Source organism: Pteropus vampyrus, unplaced genomic scaffold, assembly GCF_000151845.1.
Source record: "Pteropus vampyrus isolate Shadow unplaced genomic scaffold, Pvam_2.0 Scaffold117, whole genome shotgun sequence".
NCBI classification, from domain to species: domain Eukaryota; kingdom Metazoa; phylum Chordata; class Mammalia; order Chiroptera; family Pteropodidae; genus Pteropus; species Pteropus vampyrus.
In genome coordinates, this window is record NW_011888898.1 from 2,402,169 (window position 1) to 2,411,863 (window position 9,695).

The 9,695-nt window shown below is 52.9% G+C and overlaps 1 protein-coding gene across 1 annotated transcript in view; it reads left to right on the forward strand.

The window, feature by feature from the left end:
* KCNG1 (potassium voltage-gated channel modifier subfamily G member 1) overlaps nt 1-5,819 on the forward strand; it is a 15,067-nt gene extending 9,248 nt beyond the window's left edge. Inside the window, exons 2-3 of the mRNA XM_011365967.2 lie at nt 397-1,196; nt 4,347-5,819. Of these exons, the coding sequence (XP_011364269.1) occupies nt 423-1,196; nt 4,347-5,117 (1,545 nt within the window). The 5' untranslated portion in view covers nt 397-422 and the 3' untranslated portion in view covers nt 5,118-5,819. The remainder of the gene's footprint in view (nt 1-396; nt 1,197-4,346) is intronic.
* The last annotated feature ends 3,876 nt before the right edge of the window (nt 5,820-9,695 follow it).

Sequence of the window (9,695 nt, forward strand, 5' to 3'; positions counted from 1 at the left end):
GTGGCTCAAAGAACAGGCATTGACTGCTCACAGTTCTGGAGGCTGGAAGTCAGAGACCAGGGTGCCAACGTGGTCGTGCTCCCTGAGGACCCGCTCCCCAGCTGGTAGATGGCAGCCTCCTCGCAATGCCCTCGCTAGGGGAGCGGGAGCCGGAGCTGGCTCTGGTGTCTCTTCCTCTCCTTATAAGCACTAATCCCATCCTGAGGACCCCACCACCCTCACGACCTCATCTACACCTAACCACCTCCCACCGCGGACACAGTCCCATTGGGGGTTAGAGCTTCTCCCTATGGATCTGGGGCACAGCAGTCAGTCCACGTCGCAAATATCTGCAGTCAGCATGGTCCGCTAAGACTCAGGAGTCACTGAAGTCTTTTCCTCCCTTTCTCCTCCCAGGCCCGAGAGGGATGTGAAGGCCCAAAATGACCCTCTTACCCGGAGACAATTCTGATTACGACTACAGCGCCCTGAGCTGCACCTCGGACGCCTCCTTCCACCGGGCCTTCCTCCCGCAGAGCCAATCGCTCAAGGGCGTCTTCTACCGGCGGGCCCAGCGGCTGCGGCCGCAGGACGAGCCCCGCCCGGGTGGCCCGCCTGAGGACCGCCGGCGGCGCATCATCATCAACGTGGGTGGGATCAAGTACTCGCTGCCCTGGACCACGCTGGAGGAGTTCCCGCTGACACGGCTGGGCCAGCTCAAGGCCTGCACCAACTTCGACGACATCCTCAACGTGTGCGACGACTACGACGTAACCTGCAACGAGTTCTTCTTCGACCGCAACCCGGGGGCCTTCGGCACCATCCTGACCTTCCTGCGGGCGGGCAAGCTGCGGCTGCTGCGTGAGATGTGTGCCCTGTCCTTCCAGGAGGAGCTGCTCTACTGGGGCATCGCCGAGGACCACCTGGACGGCTGCTGCAAGCGCCGCTACCTGCAGAAGATGGAGGAGTTCGCGGAGATGGTGGAGCGGGAGGACGAGGATGACCCGCTGGACAGCGAGGACCACGACAGCGAGGGCCCCTCCGAGGCCGAGGGCCGCCTGGGCCGCTGCATGCGGAGGCTGCGCGACATGGTGGAGAGGCCACACTCGGGGCTGCCCGGCAAGGTGTTCGCCTGCCTCTCAGTGCTCTTCGTCACTGTCACCGCTGTCAACCTCTCCATCAGCACTTTGCCCAGCCTGAGGGAGGAGGAGGAGCAGGTAAGAGCCCACAGCTGTGTGTGGGGAGCCTCACTGCAGTGAGGGAGGGTCTCTGAGCACAGGGGACAAAGCAGTCTGCTAGGCCATCTCCTCCCAGCAGTCGGCATCCTTCACTGCGCACACGCTCACCTCCTCCAGGATGTGACTGCGCGCTGACTGCGGAGCATCCCCAGCCCTCCTGACATCATGTTCACATGTGGTTGTCCATCTCCACATTCAGGTATGAGCTCCACGCCTGTCCTGGTCTTCACTGTGCCCCCAGGGTCTAGAATATCCAGAACGCCAAGGCACTCCGCCACTCTGTTGAATGAATGAATGAACAAATGAATGAGTGAATAAATGGATGATGTGATTTACGATGTGCCAGGCCCTGAGCTAAGCACATAACATGTAGCATCAAAATTTTCCTCACCAACTTAAGTCCTTTCTCAACCTTCCTAATTCCCTCATATAAAAACATCCCCAGAAACATTTTCTCGGTCCTGAATGTAATTTTTATTGCTAGGTACGTGTGTGTGTATGCGTGTCTTCAGAGAGTGAGCATTTCTTTGTGTTAACTAAGAGAACACATGTAAAGTGTTTACGCCAGGGCCTGACACTGGGTGTGTGCTCAATGCTCACTTAGCAGGCAGTTAAACGGAGCCGGGGTGGGCTGCAGCCGTGCGTGTAGCCTGTCTCCTCTGCGAGTCTTTCAGCAACCCAGTTCAGAAGGTGTTCTCACACCCACTTGACAGATGAGAACACTGAGGCAGAGCGGCTTGCGCAGATCCGGGTCTGAGTCCGAATTCTGTGTCCTTCCTTATACGTGGAAGTATGGGTTCCACCCGGCAACCTGGGACCTAATATAACCCCACGAAAGTGTGTGATTGGCCCACACTGTCCTTCCAAAATGTTGACTTGGTTGCCAACATTTAAGAGTAAGGTGTTTTTCATTTAAAATTCAAACTCCCACTTCTCTTAAAAATCTATGTGGTTGGGCCTCCTGGCCTGCCACCCCACATGGCATCTCAGAGGTAGCTGAGTCCACGGGATAGTTGCTCCCCAGTCCAGCCTCCTTTTATGTGAGACCCTTGGGCCTGAGTCGGGTCCCCTTCCCCACACATGGAAGAAGTTTCAAGACAAACCGAAAGGTTCAGACAGGTAGCGGTTGTACCAGCATTGGAGAAGCAGGTACAGCAATATGAACCGAATATAAATATCATGCCGGCTAGCATTTATTGAGCACTGGCTGTGTACCCTGCACCTAGTACTTTACTTGTGCTCTCCGGTTGAACTGTGGAGCTACTCACCCAGTGAGGGTTTTTCCACATACATATATTCCAGAAGAAGTAGCAGTGCTGTTGCATTTATAACTCACGAAGGGTTTCCAGCACTTTTTTACATATCGAATTTTTAAAGCCGGTATTAGGAAAACAGCACTCCACCAGTAAAATTAACTTCTGATAAGCAAGAGGGGTCGTGATGAAGAGGGTGGGGCTAGGACCTGACAGCCTGAATTAGAAACTTCTTTCCTCCACTCTGGCTGTGTATCTGTAGGCAAGTTACTGAACCTCTCTGTGTCTCTTCACTGGTCCAAGGGGTTATAAACAGGCCCACCCACGGTGTTGTGAGGGTTCAGTGAGTGAAGTGATTGGAACAATGCCCAGCTCAGGAGCGGACAGGAAGTGCTAACTATAAGGGTTATAATCAACTGCCAAAAAAAGACAGGAAATGCTCATCATTTGAGACCTGTCTGGAAGTACCTGTACTGAGTACAGATTTCGTTTTAGCTCCAACATAGGCGATCCTGACTTCATCAGGAAAATACTAATAAAGCCACTGTTTTATTCAACTTCTGATCATTGCTTTTTAAAAAAAATCATACCTGGCCTAGTGCTCGCTTCGGCAGTACATGTAATAATAGCTGGCCTTTTCCCGGATTCAGTGAAAATACTGTTCTTCGACTTCATTTTGGGGACCAATGGGGTTCACTGTTTCATTTGCTCCTGGAGCACATGTTTGAGTGCCTGCCATATTCAGGTACCACAAGGGAGGCTTGGTAACCAGGATGAGTCTTCCAGCTTCAAGGAGCTTCAAGTCTAATGGAGGGGGGACAGCAATACCCCTGTGACCATAAGTGGGAGACACAAGCTGAGGAGGCTTTTGTAAGAGACCCGCCAACTATGCTAGGCATACTTGGAGGGGGTGCACTCCAAGAAGGCTTCCCAGAGGAGGGGGCTTTCCAGCCCAGAGGTCTGGGACCTCACAGCCCGACCAACTATTGGTTAATCTCTCCAGCCTCTGACCTATTTCTACAGAGAGCTATCAGAGCAGGACTCACAGAACCCAGCTTTGCCCAGGACCCAGCAAGCTGCCCCAGGCTAGAATCATTCGTAGCTTCCCTCTCTGCTGTAGGCCCTTGGAGCTTGAGGTCCAAAGCCACTAGAAACAGCCTACCATCCAGCCTACCATATGTCTCTCATATTCCAGAGAGACGAGTGGCAGCCCACGTGCCAAATGTAGCACACAGATGCGTTCGAGAGGCCCGTAAAGTGTTTTCTTTGTACTGAATTAGCACAACATTTAAAACCCAGGAGATTTCATGTAAAGCTCGATATCCAGCTTCTCTTGAACACTTCCATGAAGCAATCTCAAGACTGAATTAGTGATTAGGGGCAGCGATCGGGGGCGGGGGGGTGGTCGCCGATCAGGGCGGCTGCTCCCTCCAGCCAGCCTCCACCCGCCTGGCCTTCCTTTGTCAACCCTGCCTAAATGCCAGGCCCGTGCTCTTCTTTCCATCCCGGTAACAAAGATGAATTAATCGCCTGCCACGTGCCGGGCCTTTGTAGGTGCCTGGGGTCCCAGCAGTGAACAAACTGCCCCGTCCTATGGTCCGCCGGGGCAGGGATGTGGGAGGCAGAGACAGACAATAGACACATAAGTAAATAACTTATAGAGCATACTGAAAGATGATGAGAGCTATGAACAAATAAAGTACAAGGGGGATCAAGGTCCAGGAAAAAGGGAAGGGCGGTTTTTAAATGGAGGTGCCACAGAGGTCTCCCTAGGAAGGTGATATTGAAACAAAGAGCTGGAGGAAGGAGGGCAGAGCTCGGTGCTCCTCGCTGGTGGGACCGCTGACCTCTCCGCTACCTCTCCCCTCTCGCCCAGGGCCAGTGCTCCCAGATGTGCCACAACGTCTTCATCGTGGAGTCGGTGTGCGTGGGCTGGTTCTCCCTCGAGTTCGTCCTGCGGCTCATCCAGGCGCCCAGCAAGTTTGCCTTCCTGCGGAGCCCACTGACCTTGATCGACCTGGTGGCCATCCTGCCCTACTACATCACCCTGCTGGTGGACGGCGCTGCCTCGGGCCGCCGCAAGACAGGCACGGGCAACAGCTACCTGGACAAGGTGGGGCTGGTGCTGCGGGTCCTGCGGGCACTGCGCATCCTGTACGTCATGCGTCTGGCCCGCCACTCCCTGGGGCTGCAGACGCTGGGGCTGACGGCCCGCCGCTGCACCCGCGAGTTCGGGCTCCTGCTGCTCTTCCTCTGCGTGGCCATTGCCCTCTTCGCCCCCCTCCTCTACGTCATCGAGAACGAGATGGCCGATAGCCCCGAGTTCACCAGCATCCCCGCCTGCTACTGGTGGGCCGTCATCACCATGACGACTGTGGGCTATGGAGACATGGTACCCAGGAGCACGCCCGGCCAGGTGGTGGCGCTCAGCAGCATCCTTAGCGGCATCCTCCTCATGGCCTTCCCTGTGACCTCCATCTTCCACACCTTCTCCCGCTCCTACCTGGAGCTCAAGCAGGAGCAGGAGAGGGTAATGTTCCGTAGGGCCCAGTTCCTCATCAAAACCAAGTCGCAGCTGAGTGGCATGTCCCAGGACAGTGACATCTTGTTTGGAAGTGCCTCCTCAGACACCAGAGACAAGAACTGAGCCGAGGACATACCCCACCGCCACCACCACAGCTGCTGCCGCCGCCAGGACACCCCCAGCCCTGTCTGCCCTCTGCGGCTTGAAGCTATTGCCATCACTGCAAAGCCTCCAAAGGCACGCACTGCTGAGTGCGGCCCCAGCATAGGACTGGCTAGAACCACACCCCAGGCAGGACATCCGCAACATCCGCAGAGGGGTCCCTGTCCCTCCTAGGCCAGAAGTGAAGCAGAGCTGGTCATGAGCCCAGCACACAGCCCTGACCGCACCCTGCCCCCATCCACCCCAGCCCCCAAGCCTATTTCCCTCAATAAGGAGATGGCTTATTTTTCCCACCATGTAAATAACATGCCAGCAAAGACCCGCCTTATGGGTCCGCCTAGAGAAAAAGAAATACAAACAGCCACAGCAACATCTTTAATGTGGATCACATGCAATCAAAGAAAACCCATGAAAAGGAGAGAAAAAGCCTTCCATGGGGCTCGCTTAAGAAACTGTTTTCCAGCAGAGCCACCCAGCACAGGTGCCAGAAGGAAAAGAGCCTGTTTGCTTGGTTCCCTCAGGCCTCCTGGAGCCCAGTGGGGTTGAAAGGAAAGGGAGAAATTGGGGAAATTGCCAGTAAATACTGCATTCTCTCTCCCTCTCCCTCTCCCTCCCTCCCTTCTCCCCTCCTCTCCCTCTCTCTCTCTCTCTCTCTCTCTCTCTCTCTCTATCTCTATCTCTGTCTCTGTCTCTCCTCTCTCCTCTCTCTCTGTCTGTCTCTCCCCCTCTCCCCCTGGGGGCGGGGGCACGGTCATTTCAGCACAGTACACACGTGCTGATGCACAGTGGAAATATCATCTGAGTCACCAGGGCCTCGTTACAGGTTCCCCTGACACCTGCTTCCATGACTCATGCCTGTAAGTAAGTTTTCTGACTAATTAGCTCTACCCTCCCAGGCCGGTGGGTGTCATGGCGATCGGCCACTGCCGTCACGGTAATACCTTAGATTTATGGAATGACCTTTTTTTCCTGCCCTCCAAAATAGCTATGAGAGACAAGAGACCATTGAAAATTCTCAACAGAAACGTGACACAGAAAGAGGTATAAAATGGAGCCCTTTAAAATTCAAGGGAGGGGAAAGCAAATACTGTTTGGGGTGGAGGAGGGAGCTTTGAATGGGGCGGCGCTAGGAAGGGCGCCACCCCCCACACGCTGAGGACAGAGGCTGCGGCTGTGCAGGCTGTGCAAGCAGGAGCCACGGTCGCTGAGGATCGAGATTTGCAGCATCTTCTTGCCCGGATTCTGCTCAGAGCTGGTGGCGCCTCTCAAGAACTCCTGGAAGGACCGAGGGGTTTGGATACAGAGCTGCACACCCAGAGTGGGGTCGAAGGGCCCTGAATTCTACCAAAGAATCAGGAGGCCTCAGGACCCCTAACTAGCTGCTTCTAGGACTGCGACCAACTTTACGGTTATGGCTTTTCCATGTTTTTCAGCAATGTGAAATCTGATGGAGAAAACCTAGCTGTAAATCGGATCAAATAAAGGCTGTTCCAATTGATGCGTAGACCACAGTCCCGTGCCCCGGCCCTAATGGGGCTTCCCTTTGATCCTGGTACAGGCGTCTAACTCCGTCCACCCGGACAGTGTGTGAAAATCACTGCTATGGGGAAAACAGCAAATTCTCAAATTTGCTCTTTTTTTAGGTAATGTGCTTGTCCTACAGAAGCTCAGCATTTCTGTAAGACTCAGAGCAGGGTTGGGAAGGCTGATTTAACAATAGAGATTCTCAGGCCCCACCTCTGAGCAGGGCTGGGAATTCTCGCCTTAGGCTCAGAATTTCATGGGGAGCCAAAAACAAACAAACAAACAAAAGAACAAAAACAAAAACTCGGTGACCAAGATAACGCATATTTTAATGCAATATTTTTAAAAATCAAGATTAATGCCAAAAATCCATGATGAACAAAATACTAAATTTTACATAAAGATAGGATCAGCTTTGTATTCGCCTCTCCCTAGTTCTGGTCCTGTCCCCACCTCCCTGGCATATCTAGTGAGACAGCACTAATCTGCCGAGGGCATCTCACAAGAAATGCAGGTGGGAGACTGTAGCACCTGCCACCCATAGCCTCTGGGCCTGGGCACCCCACCTGCTGAAGGAGTTCAGGACGGGTACCAACACCACTTCCTATGGCAGCGAACGTCTCAGAATCAGGCCCCTGCTCTCACGGGGCTCACACAGTGATGGGGAGAGAGACAGTGACCATGTGAATTGAAGAAAATAGTTTCTGATGTTGATGAGTGCAGGTGACCTAGCAGAGAGTGACTGAGGCTGGGGGAGGTAGAGAACAGCTACTTCAGAGGGTCAAGGAAGGATGCTTGGAGCAGGTGATGTTTAAAAAGGGATCTGGAGGAGGGAGACAGGCAGTGATCCAGGCACAGAGAACAGCCAGGGCAAAGGCCCAGAGGTGGGGCAGACCCGGACATTCCACCAGCTGTCGTGGGCACAGAAACACATCCCTGGTGGGAGCATCCTTCCTCCCAGGGAGAAAACGCAGGTGTGCAAAGTAGACACTCTCTGAACAAACATTTCCCTTTCTCTGAAACTGGCACCATCACAGCACCTGGGGACAAAACAGACAAAACAACAGAACCAGACTCAGCCCCTGCCCCAGAGGCGCTGATAATTTGATGGAGGACATGCGAACGAAATATTTCCACACATGTTGAAATGGCACAGGGTGCAGACACACGGAGCATGGAAAGAGACATCGGCATGAGAAAGCATAATTTTCACTCAGATCTCCACTTGCTGAAATGGCCTCACGTATGTTTTCCTCTATGAAAAACAAATAGTGTTATTCGTCCTGATACTGGTTCTCCTCTCTGTCCCTCTCTGTCCCAAACCACATCTCACCCGTCCTGTTAACTTGTATCAGGAATCTGACCGCTTAACCTCCTCCAACGGGCCAGCCCTCACCCTCTCCCACCGGACTGCTGACAGAGCCTCCCCCGGTTCCCTGCTCACCCGCCTCACCTCCCCATCTGTTCTCGGTACAGCAGCAGGAGACCCTGCCAGAATCCAGCTCAGATCACGCTCATCCTCTGCTCACAGCACCTGCCACCCCAACCTAGTGACATCCCATTCCACTCACCATCACAGCAGAGTCTCTCAGCCCCACCTCCCTGATCCGGCCTCCTTGCCTCCTCCTCATCTATCAGCTACACCAACCTCTTCTCTGTACACAGCACAGACTGAGTATGGTCCCACCTCAGGGCCTTTGCACTTGCTGTTCCCTCTGCCTGAAAGACTCGTCCTTGAGATATACCACATCACTTGCTCCCTCTCCTCATTCAGGCCTCTGCTCAGACGTTGCTAAAACAGAGAGGCCTTATCTGACGTCATCCCCTCAGCCCTGTATCAAAGACCACACTCCCAACGAGCCCCCAGTGTATTAACCGGGTCTCTTATTTCCTGTGTTCTGATGCTTTGATATCTAGAGTCTTGCAGACCCGGAAGAGACTGCACCTCCCAGGGTTAGCCATTTCCTAGATATAGTAACAGCATGTTTTTTAAATACAAACCAACTGATCCAGACCTCATGCCCCAACCACCTCCTTTATCAGGCTCTCATGCTCCAGGCCACTAGCCAGCACCTGCTCTAATTACCCAAGGTCAGGTACCAGACAGCGAGGGACAGCCCCCAGGCTGCAGAGCCACTGAAATCATTCAAACTAGCCGATCCTAAGCCTGCTTACCCTGCCTAGCCCGTTCCTTCCCTTGAAAACTACAACAAAGGCTCTTGCCCACAGATCCCCCTGTGTCCCTGCCTCTGACCAGCCCTGGTGCTCCCCACTGCAGTCCCCATGGTGTGGCACACACCCTCCTCTTGGGATGTGTCGAGTATAACAAACCATCTCTTCAGAGGCAGTCGTCTCCTGATCTAGTGGCCTTGTCACACCTGAATCATTATAAAATCTATATTTTAGAACACTTAGCCCCCTTACCCTGCTTTGTCCTCCTCTAAAACCTGCGTATCACTCAACACATTATATATTGATTGGCTCATGGTCTTTCTCCCTCCACTGGATGGTCAGCTCTCTGAAGGCAGGAATCTTCACAGCAGTATCCCCAGTCTAGGATAGCAACTGGCACATAGTAGGTGCTCAATAAGTGTGTGCTGACTAAACGAATCAGTAAATCCCTCCCTTCTGTACAGAAACCTATAAAATACACAAATATAATATCCATATTTGTTCATCTATATCATGGCATGAATCTCATTACAATCTATTCCTATTGTACTGCCATCACAATTTGGGTGGGCCAGCAGCCCCACCCCTGCCAGGGCCACCCCTGATTTCTGCTCAGAGACAACCTCTACCATGTGAGTTTAGTGAATTAAATGCATGAAAAAATACTGTGACACTTCGTTTGCGACCATAAAACAGATTCTGAAATATTTTTTTCATTTTCTTTTCTGGAAAGAACAGGCTGCTTATCCAAATGACCCGTAAAAGTCCAAATAAATAAGTTGGTTGAAATCAATTTAAAGCCACCAACCGGCCTTCCTTTAAAAATATAGTGAAAACAAAGAA